The sequence below is a fragment of the Heloderma suspectum genome, chromosome 4 (assembly GCF_057233095.1).
Source record: "Heloderma suspectum isolate Gila_16-S chromosome 4, 16-S_ref, whole genome shotgun sequence".
Classification (NCBI taxonomy): Eukaryota; Metazoa; Chordata; class Lepidosauria; order Squamata; family Helodermatidae; genus Heloderma; species Heloderma suspectum.
The window spans coordinates 174,934,168-174,952,123 of NC_139461.1; the positions used below are offsets into that span (position 1 = coordinate 174,934,168).

A 17,956-nucleotide genomic window follows, 5' to 3' on the forward strand; every position below is an offset into this window, starting at 1 on the left:
CTCCTTGAAAACATCCGTGCTCTGCACACCTCTGCCTTTAATAAGCATGTTTATATCTTCTGCCATTACCTGCTTGTAACAGAGCTGATGATTACCTCCATATCTAAAGCACCCTCTATATTACAAATCAAAGGTCTTACAGGGACAGAGACTTGGTACTTAAACTGTGGCATGTTGCCTTCTAAATAGCTTGCTTTGCTCATGCTTTGTGGCTTTAGAATATTAACAGACTTTCTGTAAGTGAAATCATAGAATCATAGCATAGTAGGGTTGGAAGGGGCCTACAAGACCATCGAGTCCAACCCCTTGCTCAGTGCAGGAATCCAAGTCAGAGCATCCCTGACAGATGGCTGTCCAGCATCATCTTGAATGCCTCCAGCATGGGAGAGCCCACCACCTCCCTAGGTAATGGGTTCCATTGTCATATTGCTCTAACAGTCAGGACGTTTCTCCTGATGTTCAGCCGGAATCTGGCTTCCTGTAACTTGAGCCCATGATTCTGTGTCCTGCACTCTGGGATGATCGAGAAGAGATCCTAGCCTTCCTCTTTGTGACAACTTTTCAAGTACTTGAAGAGCGCTATCATCTCTCCCCTCAGTCTTCTTTTCTCAAGGCGAAACATGCCCAGTTCTTTCAGTCTCTCTTCATAGGGCTTTGTTTCCAGTCTCCTGATCATCTTTGTTACCCTCCTCTGAATCCTCTTCAGCTTGTCTGCATCCTTCTTAAAGTGCGGTGCCCAGAACTGGACACAGTTCTCCAGATGAGGCCTAACCAGTGCTGAGTAGAGGGGAACTAATACTTCCTGGGATTTGGAAGCTATGCTTCTATGAATGCAGCCCAAAATGGCATTTGCCTTTTTTGCAGCCACATCACATTGTTGGCTCATCTTCAGCTTGTGATCGACAACAGTTCCAAGATCCTTCTCGCTTGTCGTGTTGTTGAGCCACATATCCCCCATCTTGTAACTGTGCATTTGGTTTCTTTTTCCTAGGTGCAGAACTTGGCATTTATCCCTATTAAATGTCATTCTGTTGATTTCTGCCCAGTGCTCCAGTCCATCAAGATCACTTTGAATTTTGTTTCTGTCTTCCAAAGTATTAGCTATCCCGCCCAATTTTGTGTCATCTGCAAATTTTATCAGCATTCCCTGCACCTCCTCCTCCATGTCATTAATACAAATGTTGAAGAGCACTGGGCCCAGGACTGAGTCTTGCAGTACCCCGCTCATTACTTCTCCCCAGTTTGAGAAGATCCCATTGATAAGCACTCTTTGAGTCCGATTCTGTAGCCAACTGTGGATCCAGCTGATTGTTGTTCCATCTAGCCCACATTGAGCTAGTTTGCTCATCAGGATATCATGGGGCACTTTGTCGAAAGCTTTGCTGAAGTCGAGGTATATTATGCCCACAGCATTCCCACAGTCCACAAGGGAGGTTACTTGATCAAAAAATGAGATCAGATTCATCTGGCAGGATTTGTTCTTGACAAATCCATGTTGGCTTCAAGTAATCACTGCATTGTTTTCAAGGTGCTTACAGATGGATTGCTATATAATCTGCTCCAGAATTTTCCCAGGGATTGATGTCAGACTGACTGGTCTGTAGTTCCCAGGTTCTTCTTTTTTACCCTTTTTGAAGATAGGGACAACATTAGTCCTCATCCAGTCATCTTGCACTTCACCCATCCTCCATGATTCCTCAAAGAGAATAGGCAGTGGCTCTGAAAGTTCTTCTGCTAGTTCCTTTATTACTCTAGTGCAGTTCATCTGGCCCTGGAGATTTGAACTCATTCAAAGTAATTAGGTGTTCCTTGACCATATGCCTATCGATCTCAAGCTGCAATCCTTCCCCTTCAGCCTGTACTTCGCCTTTGCCAGGGGGTCATAGACCCTCTTTTGGGAGAAGACAGAGCCAAAGTAGGAATTGAGCACGTCTGCCTTTTCTTTCTCATCTGTTAACAATTTGCCATCCTTATTTAATAGGTGAACCACCATTTCTTTCCTCTGTCTTTTACTGTGCATGTAGCTGAAGAAAGCTTTTTTGTTGCTTTTAGTATCCCTCGCTAACCTCAGGTCGTTCTCAGCTTTAGCCTTCCTGACGCCATCCCTGCAATTCTGTGCTACCTGCCTGTACTCTTCCTTTGTTACTTGGCCTTCTCTCGACTTCCTATATGTGTGCTTTTTTGTTTTCAGGTCATCTCTAAGCTTTTTGTGAAGCCACATTGGCTTCTTCCGCTGTCTTCCACTTTTTTTTTCTTGTTGGAATTGTTTGTAATTGTGCTGTGAGAATTTCCTTTTTAAAAAACTCCCACCCATCTTCTTTTCTCGTTAGAGTCGTTTGCCATGGGACCTTACTGATCATTGTTCTGAGTTTATTAAAATCCACTTTCCTAAAATCCAGGGTACGCGTTTGGCTACACTCGGCTTTTGCTTGCCTTAGAACCAAGAACCCAAGTATAACATGGTCGCTTTCCCCCAGAGTTCCTGTAACTGCTACTTTATCCACTAAGTCATCTGTTGGTTAGGATCAAGTCAAGGATAGCCAATCCTCTAGTTCCTTCCTCTACTTTCTGTAGGAGGAAGCTATCTGCCACACAAATCAAGAATTTCCTGGAGGGGCTATGTTTTGCAGAATTTGTCTCCCAACAAATATCGGGGAAATTGAAGTCCCCCATTATTACTATATCATTCTTCCTTGAAACATTGGCTATTTGCTTTTCAAAAGTTTCATCCTCATCTTCCCCTTGATTGGGTGGCCGGTAGTAGACTCCGACCACCAGGTTCCTTTTATTCTTTGCTCCATTTATTTTAACCCTACCAAGCTCATCCTCCTGTATTTCTGTGCAGAGATATGTATTTTTCACATATAGTGCAGCCCCACCTCCCTTTCTGTTCCTCTTGTTCTTTTTGAGCAAGTTATATCCTTCAGTTGCTGTATTCTAGTCATAAAGACTCATCCCACCAAGTCTCAGTTACACCTATCAAGTCATAATTTCCCTCCTGTATTAAAATTAAAAGTTAATTCTGTTTGTTTCCCATACTCTGGGCATTAGTATATAGACACTGAAGACCATGTGCTTCATATTTTGGCTTTCTTCCTACATGTTTGTGAAGACTATTATTGGGCACTATTAGAGCTGTTCTCTCCGTTGCGGTGCATGAGCCTGCGTCCATTGTTACCCCCAACTTTACGTCTCCCTTCCCCATAGCATTTAGTTTAAAGCCCTCCTGATAAAGTTCTTCATGCTGTGGCCAAATACATTCTTCCTAGCCTTTGTGAGGTGCAACCCGTCCCTTGCTAACAGGAAGTATAGCCCGTGGTCCTAGAATCCAAATCTCCCTCGTCGGCACCACCTTCGTAGACAGTCATTCACCCAGAGTATTTTTCTTTCCCTTTCTATCCCTCTTCTAACTACTGGAAGGATGGATGAGAAAACTGTCTGGGCCCGAAGTTCTTGAGTTTCCTTCCCAAAGCTTCAAAGTCCGACTTAATTTCTTCATAGCTCCGCTTGGCAGTATCATTTGTTTCCACATGGATGAGAAGAAAGGGATACCTGTCAGTGAGCCTTATGAGTGCTGGCAACCCTTCACTCACATCTCTAATCTGTCCTCCCAGGAGACAGCATACCTGGCGAGTCCACGGTCTTCGTGACATACTTGGGTCTCGATCCCATGCAGCAAGGAGTCTCCCACTACTACTCCTCTTCTGTTGTTGTTGTTGTAGGCCTTGGTTTCATCACCTCTGCTTGACTGACTTTCAGCCTGCTGCTCACTCTCATGCAGACTCCCCTGTAATTCTTCCTCTGCAAGCTGTCCTCCAGTCCCATCCTCAAGTCCCTGGAAACGGTTCCCTAGTTCCACTGCCTTCACTGGTGCAGAGTGGCTTCTGGTTCTTCTGCTCCTGTCACCCTTTTCCAAGGAGTATCCTCTACTTCATTTTTCCTCACCTCAGCATTTCCCTCTTCTGCCTCAGCTTGCTATTGCTGTTCTAGCTCCTGTACTTCGCTTTGCTGCTGTAGTTCCACCGTTCTGTCCAAGAACTCTTCGTGTTCTCTTATTCCCTGGAGGGTTGACACTCGCCGCTCCAATCCTCTTACTTTTTCTTCCAGCAGTGTGATCAACTTGCACTTGTTGCAGGTGTAGGCCATGTTGTTCTCAGGCAAGAAAACAAAAATTGCACACATCTTGCATGTCACCACCACTGGAGAGTCTTGTCCTTCCATTGTCTGTTTTCCTTTTTGTGTCTGGCTTTCTGATTGTTCTAGAGTAGCCTGTGCCTGGCCCTTACTTACTGGAGGTTAAAAGCAGAGTCCCACTGGTATGGAAGTGTGTGTTACAAGACAAATAAATGAAAAAAAGGTTTTTAAACAAATGTTAGGGGCCTCCCCCTTGACCTCCCCTGGCTAGCTCCTGTTTGCTCCCCCTGTGTGCTCGCTCTGATTGCTTGCTCTCTGGGAGCTTGCTTGCTTCTGTAGTCCCTGGAGCAGCTTCCTCTGCTCTGCTCTCCTCTGTTCAGCTGGGAGGCGGGAAACAGACTGAAGCTTCCTACCCACACAGCTGCTGGGAGTACTCAGGCCACGCACCCCCAATTCAGTTGGTGCTTTCAGGAGCACCTGGTGAGCTCACAGCCACTCAGAAGGACAAAGGACAGCCCTCTGGGCTTCCTCCAGCCCACTTACCTCTTTGCCTTTGTCTCCTTTGTCTCTTCTACCACTGCAAATCCCCTGGCCAACTCCTGTTTGCTCCCCTGTTCACTCGCTCTGATCGCTCGCTCTCTGGTAGCTTGCTTGCTTCTGTAGTCCCTGGAGCAGCTTCCTCTGCTCTGCTCTGCTCAGTTGGGAGGCAGGAAACAGACTGAAGCTTCCTGCCCACACAGCTGCTGGGAGTACTCAGGCCACCCCTTCCCCCCAATTCAGTTGGAAATTATTCTCTGTGAATTCTCTTGCTTTAAAGTATTTAGGGCTAGTTTGGATGATCTTCACTCTAAATAAAGAGTACAGTTTGCGTGCAATCCTATGCCTGTTTAGACAGAAATAAGTCCAACAATGTCCAGCAACCCCCAGCCAGCCTTGCTGGCTGGAAATGCTGGGAGTTGTAGGACTTCTTTCTGTTTAATCGTGCATAGGATTGCACCCTTAGACTTAAAAACCCTGTGGGATGTCACTTTAATGCATGTCCTCATTTTCTTATATACAAGGTGTTCCTAAAACTGTCTGAATCAGAAATCAAGCCAAAGAGAACATTTCCAATGTTTTTCTATTCCTAAAAGAGCAGTTGACTATAACTCAAAGCATGAAATGATTAGTTACGAATAAAATGAATTTACACAACAATGGCAAAGAAACCTTCAACAATTAAGGTTATTGATAAACTAGTTTAATCATTCCTTCTAATAGCAAACTTAACTGATGAGTGCCAGAAGAAACAGAGCCAAAATGGGGCCACTGGGAAACAAGAGGGAGGTATGAGCATTCTTGGGAGAGAGGTTTGCAGAACATAATAATAAAAAAACCCTGAAGAGACAACCCACTCCTCCAAAAAACAGCCAAATGAGGCTGAAGCTGAGCATGCTCAGTAACTGCAGACTGTTGAGTTTCAGTTGGAAAAGGAAAATAGAAATGGGAGTAGAGATGGGGGATGGAATGGAGTATCCTGGAGGAGGACAGGGCTGGCTAGCATTCCTGTTAGGGGCTGTTCACACAACACGCAAACCCAAACTCAGTGGTTGAGTGTGGGTTGTTTGTTGAGCCATCGGTTATCGTGTTGACCGAATGCAGCCAGGGTGGCTTGTTAATCATACAGTGTGGCTTACTTTTCTCAAACAAGCTACCTTGAGAACTCATGGCACAAGCCACACTAGATGGTTGACAAACCACCCTATCTGCCTTCAGACTACACGATAACCCACCCTGCGGAAAATGTGCTGTGTTTAGACAACACACTAACCCATGGTTCAAGAAACAGCCCATGGTTCAAACAACCCATGCTCAACCATTGAGTGTGGGTTCGTGTGTTGTGTGAACAGCCCCTTAGAAAAGTGAGGATACACTGCAACAGTTCATTGCAGGTCTACTGATAATAAGAATACTATTAATGGTAACGGAGAATGGGATCTTTGGTTGGTTCAGAAGTGACTACCTGGGCACTTCCTGAAAGTGCTTCTCCTTTGAATGGGTTTTGTCTTCTGAAGGCATATTAAGGATCATCTTTCAAGCACCTAGACTGATGGTAAGATACAAGTTTAAAAGCATCTGTTCTATTATAGAATGTACCTTCCTTCACCTAAAGAAGTTTGAAGCTCTTGCCCTCAGCAACTTAGGCCTCAGGCCTATGTACACTTGAACAACATGGGAGTTACTTCTGAGTAAACAGCCATGGGGTTGTGATGTGAGTTTGCTTTCTCAGGGAGGCATACCAATCTCTCTCTCTTTCTCTTTCTCTTTCTCTCTCAGAACCATGGTTTTGCAAGAAAAGCCTTCAGAAAGAAGAGAACAATTTTACTTTCTCCTCACTACCCAGCCCCCAATACTTGTTCCTTTCTACACAGCACAACAAATGTTACAGCCAGTTGATAACTTGCATTCTAGTTCAGTAGTTGTTTTCCTATTTTGGAATGAACTGACATACATCTCAGTTATACTGTTCCATAGGGAGGGGCTGTAGCTCAGTGGTAGAGCCCCTGCTTTGCATACAGAAGGTCCCAGGTTCAATCCCTGGCATCTCCAGGTAGGGCTAGGAAAGAGTCCTGCCTGAAACCCTGGAGAGCTGCTGCCAGTCAGTGTCCACAGTACTAGGCTAGATGGATCAATGCTCTGGCTCAGTATAAGGCAGCTTCCTGTGTTTTTGTATTCCTACAGAAGCCTACTTAGTGTGCATATATTTGCCCTAATCCTTCAATAATGTACAGAAATAATTGGTTGTCATAATACCTGAGCACCATGAGCAGGTGCAACAGACTAAGCCTCATGGATGTTTCTGCTTGAGCCCTATTGTCTCTCATGGTATATCCTGTTTATTGGACACTAAATATTCATGGCCCCTTCATGGATCACTGCCTTGTTGTGGCGAAGGGGCTTGCGTAACTCAGTGAAGCCATAAGCTATGCCGTGCAGGGCCACCCAAGACGGACAGGTCATGGCAGAGAGTTCTGACAAAATGTGGTCCACTGGAGAAGGAAATGGCAACCCACTCCAGTGTTCTTGCCAAGAAAACCCCATGGAACGTATCACAAGGCTAAAAGATATGACGCCGGAAGATGAGCCCCTCAGGTCGGAAGGTGTCCAATATGCTACTGGGGAAGAGCAGAGGGTATTTCCAAGTAGCGCCAGAAAGAGTGAAGCGGCTGGGCCAAACCCGAAAGGACACTCAGCTGTGGATGTGTCTGGTGGTGAAAAGAAAATCCGATGCTGTAAAGAACAATATTGTTTAGGAACCTGGAATGTAAGGTCAATGAATCAAGGTAAGCTGGAGGTGGTCAAACATGAGATGGCAAGATTGAACATCGACATCTTGGGAATCAGCGAACTAAAATGGACAGGCATGGGCGAATTTAATTCAGGTGACCATCATATCTACTATTGTGGGCTAGAATCCCTTAGAAGAAATGGAGTAGCACTCATAGTCAACAAAAGGGTGGGAAAAGCAGTACTGGGGTACAATCTTAAAAATGACAGAATGATCTCAGTACGAATCCAAGGCAAACCATTCAACATCACAGTAATTCAAGTCTATGCCGCAACCACTGATGCCGAAGAAGCTGAGGTTGATCGGTTCTATGAAGACCTACAACACCTTCTAGAACTAACACCAAAAAAAAAACGTCCTCTTCATCATAGGGGATTGGAATGCTAAAGTAGGAAGTCAAGAAATCACCGGGATAACAGGCAGGCATGGCCTTGGTGTACAAAATGAAGCAGGACAAAAGCTAATAGAGTTTTGCCAAGAGAACGTGCTGATCATAGCAAACACTCTTTTCCAACAGCACAAGAGGCGACTCTACACATGGATGTCACCAGATGGTCAATATCGAAATCAGATTGATGATGTCCTTTGCAGCCAAAGATGGAGAAGCTCCATACAGTCAGTAAAAACAAGACCTGGAGCTGACTGTGGCTCAGATCATGAGCTGCTTCTTGCAAAATTTCGGCTTAAATTGAAGAACGTCGGGAAAACCACTAAACCGTTCAGGTATGACCTAAATCATATCCCTGATGAATATACAGTGGAGGTGAGGAACAGATTTCAGGGATTAGACCTGATAGACAGAGTGCCTGAGGAACTATGGACGGAGGTCCGTAACATTGTTCAGGAGGCAGCAACTCAATCCATCCCAAAGAAAAAGAAATGCAAGAAAGCCAAGTGGCTGTCTGATGAGGCTTTACAAGTAGCTGAGGAAAGAAGGGAAGCGAAAAGCAAGGGAGAAAGGGGAAGATATACCCAACTGAATGCAGAGTTCCAGAGAATAGCAAGGAGAGACAAGAAGGCCTTCTTAAGTGAACAATGCAAAGAAATCGAGGAAAACAACAGAATGGGAAAGACTAGAGATCTCTTCAAGAAAATTGGAGATCTCAAGGGAACGTTTTGTGCAAAGATGGGCATGATAAAGGACAAAGAAGGCAGGGACCTAACAGAAGCAGATGAGATTAAGAAGAGGTGGCAAGAATACACAGAAGAACTATACAGGAAAGATCTTAATGTCCCTGATAGCCATGATAGTGCGGTCACTGAACTTGAGCCGGACATCCTAGAGAGTGAAGTCAAGTGGGCCTTAGGAAGCATTAGTAACAATAAAGCTAGCGGAGATGACAGTATTCCAGCCAAGCTATTTAAAATCCTAAAAGATGATGCTGTTAAAGTGCTGCATTCAATATGCCAACAAATCTGGAACACTCAACAGTGGCCACAAGACTGGAAAAGGTCAGTTTACATTCCAATTCCAAAGAAGGGCAACGCCAAAGAGTGTTCAAACTACCGCACCATTGCGCTCATTTCACATGCCAGCAAGGTGATGCTCAAAATCCTACAAGCTAGGCTTCAGCAGTATGAGAACCGAGAACTACCGGAAGTACAAGCTGGGTTTCGAAGAGGCAGAGGAACTAGAGATCAAATCGCCAACATTCGCTGCATCATGGAGAAAGCAAGAGAATTCCAGAAAAAGTCTATTTCTGCTTCATTGACTACGCTAAAGCCTTTGATTGTGTGGTTCACAACAAACTGTGGCAAATTCTTAAAGTGATGGGAGTACCAGACCACCTTACCTGTCTCCTGAGAAACCTGTACGAGGGTCAAGAAGCAACAGTAAGAACCAGACATGGAACAACCGATTGGTTCAAAATTGGGAAAGGAGTACGACAAGGCTGCATATTGTCACCCTGCTTATTTAACTTATATGCAGAGTACATCATGAGAAATGCCGGGTTGGATGAATCAGAGGTCGGAATTAAGATTGCTGGGAGAATTATCAACAACCTCCGATATGCAGACGATACCACCCTAATGGCAGAAAGCGAAGAGGATCTCAAGAGCCTCTTGTTGAGGGTGAAAGAGGAGAGTGCAAAAGCTGGTTTGAAACTCAACATTAAAAAAACGAAGATCATGGCATCTGGCCCCATCACTTCCTGGCTTATAGAAGGGGAAGAAATGGAAGCAGTGACAGATTTTACTTTCTTGGGCTCCAAGATCACCGCAGACGGTGACTGTAGCCATGAAATTAAAAGACGCTTGCTCCTTGGGAGGAAAGCTATGGCCAACCTAGACAGCATAGTAAGAAGCAGAGACATCACCTTGCCGACAAAGGTCCGTCTAATCAAAGCTATGGTTTTCCCAGTAGTAATGTATGGCTGTGAGAGCTGGACTATAAGGAAGGCTGAGCGCCGAAGAATTGATGCTTTCGAACTGTGGTGCTGGAGAAGACTCTTACGAGTCCCCTGGACTGCAAGGAGGTCAAATCAGTCCATCCTAAAGGAATTCAACCCTGAGTGCTCATTGGAAGGACAGATACTGAAGCTGAAGCTCCAATATTTTGGCCACCTAATGCGAAGAGAAAACTCTCTGGAAAAGACCCTGATGCTGGGAAAGACTGAAGGCAAAAGGAGAAGGGGACGGCAGAGGATGAGATGGCTAGATAGCATCACGGATGCAATGAATATGAATTTGAGCACGCTCCGGGAGACAGCGCAGGACAGGAAGGCCTGGCGTGCTATGGTCCATGGGGTCACGAAGAGTCAGACACGACTGAACGACTGAACAACAACAACAAAATATTCATGGCTCAGTGGCTCCTCTTATGTATGTTGATGTCAAAAGATCTCGTGGTGACAGATCTTTGTTTTCTTTGTACCAAGGGAGAGTGCTGGTATTCTTACACCCTTGGTCCCCAAGTTCCCCAGATAGTGAGTACTCCAGGGATGTAAGCATTACCCAGGGTTTTGGTTTCCTTGGAATAAAATTACGGTAGATTGGTGCATTGTGATATATGGTTTATTTACACATATATACAGGTTGAGCAAAAGATGGGGACTCACAGCATTAACACACCAAGAGATACTGCTCCTTCATTAGATTTCAAGGGGGCTGCCCGGTTCTTTCAGAACCCCCGTAGCTCCCAGTTTGTCCTTTTATTTCCTGGTACACATTGGCCCTGTTGGCATGTAGTGATGGCATCTGGTGGCAATTTGTGGGTTAATTAACCCACCCATGACTTGCGGGGATGTGCACCACATCCTAGACACACCTAGGTTGTTTCTGCGATGTCCAGTCAAGGGCACTTGGTGTTATTCGTGGGTTAAACAAGTCCAAGTTAACCCATGGCTTATTCTTCCAAATAGGATCAGAGGCTTGCCCACTCCCCTAGATCTAGTGAGTCATCTCCGTCCACCACCTATGTCTTGTTGGTCCATCTGAGCTCCCATTGAGACTTATCACCTTGAATATTTCCACCTATCAACAGTCTTTTGTCAGATCTTAAAAGACATTTCCTCGGGGCAATCCATACTGATCACTCTCTTCAGGGAAATCCTAGAATCAGAAATGACAAAGTTTGAAGGGATCTTGAGGCTTCATCGTGACTAATTCCAAATCTTCTTACAATATAATTGGTTACTTTTGAATCTTCAAAACTGTATCGAAACTCAACCCTACGATGAGAGGCCAAATGTTGTTAATGTATAGCCACTACATTGCTGTTTCAGGGACATAATCTTTTGATGCCTATTTGTAGTACTACCTTGTTTTCATTCTCTCCCTATTTTCCCCTTCAAATTGTAAAAATGAAATTGTGTAATAATGGGAAAAATATAATGGGCTATAATAGTGGCACTTGGCAGATCTTTAACATCACAAGTGTATTATTGAACTTTTTCAACATACATCCCTCGTTAGTAATTAGATGTTCCATCCCTGTAATTTGTCTTCCTAAAAATGAAACCTTTGTTTTGTGAACAAACCTTACTGTGATTGGTACCTAGAGACTTACAGAAGCAGATTTGAATTTCAAATGCTGCACTGCTGTTGCCTTGGATGACATTATAGGATAAGCAAGCTGTCTGATGGGCATTCTGGCTGAGTCTTACCATATCTGCATGTCAAGCAGGCCATCAGCTGCTGCAGAATTGCCACATCACCTTTTATAAATGGCATATCAGAATCACATCTCCATTACTCTGCATTTGGCTTGATCTGAGAAGGAGAGGACTTAGGGCATATGTCTGTATGACTGGAATTTGCTAGCCAAGTTAATTAGGCTCCTTATTTATTTATTAGGCTCCTTATCCTTCCATCTTAAAAAAGTGCTTGCTTGTTAAAAAGATTAAGCTGCCTCATGGCCAGTTTGAAGTACTACCAAATGCTTCCACAGTCCCTCATGGAAAGGATAGGAGCAAATGACGGAAGTGCTGCTGCAATCATGGAGAGAGCTGCTGGCGAACAGCCTCCCTCACGCTAACCATTCTCCACTGGGTACCTGCAGAAGTGTGCGGTGGGATTTATAAGGAGGAAGGCTAACAGTGCAATCAATCCTATGCATGTTTAGACAGAAAAAAGTCCTACAACTCCCAGCATTCCCCAACTAGAATTCTGGGAGTTGTAGGACTTTTTTCTATCTAAACATGCATAGGATTTCCCCATTCATCCCTTGTTTGCTTCTCTCATCCGTTACTTTCCCTGTTGCCTCCCCAGAGCCGAAAACTGTCCTTTTTGTTTGTTGCGCTGTACAGAGCATACAGTACCACAGTGAAAAAATATTAATTTAGATGTGTGGGCAGGTGTTGTGTGTTTTTTAAAAAAAACCCACACTTAATAATTTAAGAGTTGAGAATTCAGCAAGCTCTCCTTTGATGTAGCTTTTCTCCTTTAAAAAACAACACCTGGAAATAGCCCTTCTCTTATAACTAGTTGGCTCTGATTTTTGTTTAACTTGCATTTTCCTGGTAAAAGCTTGGCTTCCCCCCATTCTGTGTTTGGGAGCAAGCAGTCACACTCTCTGAGGGCTTCATCACACTGAGCTTTTATCCTGCGATTGAGATTGCTCCTTCACAGATGTTTGCAGGCTCTTTACATGAGGCTGTGACCCTGCCATGACCCTCCTGCACTAAATGCCCTTTGTTCTGTTTTTAAATAGACTGCAGATAATGAGCTATCAAATTCCGCTTCAGTTTCCTCTGTGAAAAGACTTAAAGCAGCAAGAAGAGGAGCGAGATGAATGAAAGATAACAGAAAACTCAGATACGGGGAGAAGGCGGGACGGGACGAGGGGAGGAAGCGCATGTAAAGGGAGTCAGTTGTGATCCTGCATTTAAAACGAAAGCAGAAAGCCCTGTTTTAAATGCAGGATTTTAGGCTGGTATAGAAATGCCCTAAGTGCTTGTTCTGATAGTAGGTACACCAATGTAAGTGCATAACATGTCTTGAGAAATTGGCCACGATAATGTTTATTAACCACTCAGAAATAACTTACCAGAATTGAAGTATGATTGTCAAATTTATTTTCCATAATCTTATTCTATATCATCGCTGCCTCTAAGAGCAAATTCAGCAGATGGGTGCTGGCGGGATTGTAACCAAATTGGTTTGCTGAAACACAACTACAGAGGTATTGTTATGTTTGGAAGATCCCCAAGGTTTGCAAAAAATCTTTAAGGGGGGGATCCAAAGGGGGTAAAAGCCCCCCCCCCCCCCGCTCAATAAGGACCGAGCATACTCAGTGGCCACATAGTGCTGAGTATGTGTTCAGCAAAACCCCCAGAAAACTGCAGGAGTGGGGAAAGGAACAGAATATCCTGAAATGGGGCATCTCTGGTGGCACTCTGCAGTGCAGCATTTTGTTGTATGTCCCACTGCGTGCGTGTGTTTTACTATTTTGCATAATTTATGCTGCTCTGCTAGTCATGGGAAGCAGCAGAGGGGTATACAGGGTTTCTTCACATGGAGCGTTTATCCTGCTATTGAGATTGCTCACTCATGGAAGTTTGTGGGCCCTTTAGATGCCATCGTTAACCTCCAGGGCATCTCCTGCACTAAATGATCTTTATTCCATTGCTAAAGAGATTGGAGAGAATGAGCTATCAAATTACCCTGCTTGAGTTCCCTCTGTGAAAAAGGAAAAGCCACAGTAAGAGGAGCTAGATCAATGGGATGGAATATGGAAGACTCAGATGAGGAGGAAAAGGAGGGGGGAAAGGGGAGGAGGAAGCACATGTAAAGGGAGTCCATCTGTCAGGAGTGCCCTGGCAGCCTCTTTCAGGCTACTCCAATAGCTAACTCAAGACACAGACAAAAGGATTCTTTTCAAGGCTTTAATCCTTTTACAACTTAATGACTCTTTCAGATGCTAATCACCAGTGACTAAGCAAGGAACAGCAGAGTAGCCTAGGCTCCAGGTTAGGCAGTTGGTCCCCATTTGAAGGAGAATCACGGGAAGACCCTGAACTTATGGGTTAGGGAGAGATCCTCCCTCTTTCCCTTGGGTCCTCGGGACGCGACCGTTGCTTGCATGCCAAACGAGCGCTACACCTCCTTTCCGCGCCCTCCAGCTGTCGGCGCTCCCGGCGTCCGCGCCAAGCTTCCAGCAAGCCCCCCTCCCGCACTCTCTCGCTGCCAGGGTCACTATCTCAGGAATGCTGGCAGGAGGAATCTCTGCCAGCTGCTGTGCCTGTGAGAGATGAGCGTGCTCCTCTCCCACGGATTGCTGTTCCTCCTCAGAATCAGAACTGCTCTGGGGTTCTATGGGCTCAGTTTTCACCCTGACACCATCGTGATCCTGCATTTAAAATGCAGGATATAAATGCAATAAATAAATAAATAAAACGGAAGCAAAAAGCCCCATTTTAAATGCAGGATTTTAGGCTAGGGTAGAGATGCTCCACAGAGTGCTGAGGTCCTGCCTCCAACTACTGGAAATCTTGTCTAGTCTCCCTCCTCTGTCTTCTAAGATTTAAGCAAAAATTGCCTACTTTTAAGCATATTTTCACTGCCTTATAAGGACTAGAAACATGCCTTTTTAACATTAAAAAAAAGAAAGCTAAGATTCTCAGAAAGCTGAATTATGTGCCCAGTACCATACTCTACACATTTTCTGCTCTCACACACAAAATGACAGCATACACACAGCCTTATTTTTTTTAATAAATTGGAAAAAATAGATCGTATTCACTTATGAATGGCGGGGTGGGGGGGAGCTGGCCACACAGAGTGTGGGATGTAAACTGATCCTGTGCCATTTAGTTGTTTACTACCTAGGAGTCTTTCATTCTAGAGTTCAGGTTTTCACATATCCCAGTGTGCCAGACACTCTTAAAACCAACCAATCAACCACCACTCTCAAACTGTAAAGGTTTCTGTGAATTTCATAAGTGCGCTGACTAATGCGTGCACGTAGAGTGTTCAGGACACATCCCCTGAGCCTCCTGTGTCCTCTGGCATTGTGAAGGCATCTGCTCTTACTGTGTGCGTTCAGCTTTTATGCTCCCCTGGGGCAGGGTCTGTCGTCTTGTCTCCTGTACTGTGCAAATGCACTGACGGCACTTTGCCGACAACTAATAATAGTATTTTCCCAATCCTGCACACTACTGTGAAACATAGTCTCACTGATCTGGGCCCCATGGTGTACTGCATTGTTAATGGAAGTAAATTATCTGACCTTCTGCTTGAAGAGAAATGAAGGTGGGATGGGGAACCTGGTCTGGGAAAAGTCAGTGTAGGCCAGAGATTTCTAATGGGTTTAATGGAAAGCATTACTGTGCTACATCTGGACTCTACAGAAGGGTCTTCGAGGATAAAATTCTAAATCATGCCAGCTTTGCTCTCACAAATACCCAGTTGGGTTCTGTGGGCTGCTTTGTGAAATCGTGATGTTCAACACAAGCACCTGTAGTGCCCAAATTATTTGGAAGGTGAGGTGTGTGTGTGTGTGGGGGGGGGGCTTAATTAAATCCACGGTTCTCACCTCTGGTCTCACCCAAATTTTAGCCAAACCATGCCCCCCTAGTACCCTCCCAAAAAGTAGAGGGCCAAAGCCCCCACTAACCCCCTTGAATCCGAGTACTGGGCCCTTCTCTGTCTAGGTTAGCTCCCTCTCTACCATGGCAGAAATGTAACCAGAACCCATGTCCCTTCTATTCAAGTCTGCCATTAGGCAGTTGCTTGCTGTATGGTCTAATGGTCCAGGGACAGTCATGTTTTTCTGGTAGCCATCCCTGCTCAGTTGCTTTCTGTTCTTGGGAGTGCCTTTTAAAACTGCTGTATGTAAACTACTGTTGAAACAGAAGACGGCAACAGGATCTGTTTTCCTCTTAGACAGTATTTCAAATGTCCTTGCATGGAGGAGTGTATTGTTAATGAGAATGCTATTGACCTGGTTCACATGATCAAAACATTTAAGCCACGGTGAGTTGCAGGGCGTGCCGGGTGGGATCTGGATGTTCATCACCCGGCCGCAGTTTGTCATATCATGCGAACCTGGGCAGCAGGGGTTGTGCGAGGGTTAAACAACTCTTGCATAACCCACAATCTGTTGTTAGGTTATGCAAGGGTTGTTTAATCCTTGCTCAACCTCCTCCTCCCGGATTTTCATGGCACAACACACCACAGCCAGGTAGTGGATATTCAAAATGGCCGCTGGCAGACGGTGGGATGTTTGATCGTACAAACCAGCCCACTGTGCTGTGTTAAGTGAAGAGACGACAGTCTAGGCTTTTGGTTAGGTAATATCTAAAGGTGTTCTTTAATTAGCACTAAATATATTGTAGACACAGTTTGGGGCTGTGTAACCAACGAAAGCTCTGGAAACCAGGTGACGGTTTGTACATTTTGGGGGAAAGCTAATGCATCTTTAAGGCTAGGACTATTGGTTGGAGCACCTATCTGCTCCTCTTTCTCTTTTTGTATACTTGTGAATGAACAAATATTACAGAATCACCACAGATCTCTAATACGCACTTTTCACAAAGAAACTGATTCTGCAAAAGTCTGCCCTCCCCCTCAAAACCTTGTATTGGCAGGGGAATAGAAGCATCCAGAACTCTGTGTGTGGGCGTCTGTGTGTGTTTAAATTGGGCTATCAACTGAGTAAATGTTTTTAGTTGGTAAGTAATTTGCCTGCTAACCAATCATTTGAATTTTTAAATGCACATATTATTAAAACATCTGTTGAGATCTATTAAAGAAACACACCAAATCAGTGTAAAAACATCAGACAAAGTCCTAACACAGAATAACCTTTGCCCTCACTGATATAAAAGCAGTCATCAATCAGCTAAAGCTTTAGTTTATCAGATGACTGATTTTCAAGCTTGTTTAAGAAAAGCTGAAGGGGGGGATATATGGGTGGGTGACTAGCTGTGTTGCTGAATCAGTGCATCTTTTGCATATCCATCAAACTTAGGAGAGGTGATGGGAGCATCTTATACATTAGCTATACGAACCATTTGCTAGTGTTGACACAGAAATGGCATTGGATTCTCTTTTGCTGAAAATGGTAGCCTAAAAGCTTGGCATAAGAGCTGTGTTTTTCTAGTAAAGTCTATCAACTTGTAAACACCACTGAGGCTGTCAATGTACTGTTCTTTCTGTGTTTCAGCATGCACATCTCTGAAAGCCAACAAGAATTCTTCAGAATGCTGGATGAGAAAATTGAAAAGGTAAGAACAACTAAGAAAATACTTTATCAGTTTGATCATTATATGGGTACTGTGATACAATTGGTTGTACACCACCCTGAAATCCTAAAGAGGAATGAGGGCAGTATAGAAATGTTTTAAATAACTATGGAATCTGACATATTGGGACATGTAAACCTTTGTGCTAAGAGACTAAAATCCATTTGGGATTTATTACTGACACAAGACAAGTTTTCATGTTACGATAATCATACTCTAATTGCAGTAATCAGCTGCTTGTCGATAATAGCAGTTTCACACATTGCAGTTGCTGTGTGAACAGTCTTCATGATTTATTGCAAGAGTGAGAACCAACTTGTGGGTGCTGAACCAATCTTTTGTTGGTTGGCCATAATTTAAATGGGATGTGAAAACTCTTCTGAATTGTTTCCTTGTAAGTAGGAACAGACAAACGCCAAGGCAGGCATTTTGCAGTGAGAAGCAGCTCAAGGGGGAAGAACTTACTTTGAGGGGAGTGTTCTGCTCCAGTAGGAACTGTGACACCGGTGCTGTTAGATGAACCTGCATTGGAGGTATCTCGGCATCAGATGCAGGTCCTGAGGACAGGGCAAGCAGTCTGTAGCCAAGAAGAACAGGTCTCTTAGTTGCTCAGACCAGTGAGCAACCCTGACCTGGAAGCTTTCGTAGCACTTTATTTATTTATTTATTTATTTATTGCATTTATATCCCGCCTTTTTTCCTCTTGCAAGGAACCCAAGGCGGCTTACGTTATCCTCCTCCTCTCCATTTTATCCTCACAACAACAACCCTGTGAGGTAGGTTGGGCTGAGAGTGTGTGACTGGCACA

The 17,956-nt window shown here is 44.4% G+C and overlaps 1 protein-coding gene across 2 annotated transcripts in view; it reads left to right on the forward strand.

Moving 5' to 3' along the window:
- The window catches only part of C4H1orf21 (chromosome 4 C1orf21 homolog), a 206,447-nt gene that overhangs the window by 169,414 nt on the left and 19,077 nt on the right, over positions 1–17,956 (forward strand). Inside the window, exon 5 of one of the 2 annotated variants that reach the window (XM_084851363.1) lies at positions 17,070–17,130. In XM_084851363.1, coding sequence (XP_084707489.1) covers positions 17,070–17,130 — 61 coding nt within the window. Of the gene's footprint in view, positions 1–17,069; positions 17,325–17,956 lie in introns of those variants that run through there. The other variant, XM_084851362.1, reaches the window with a different exon arrangement.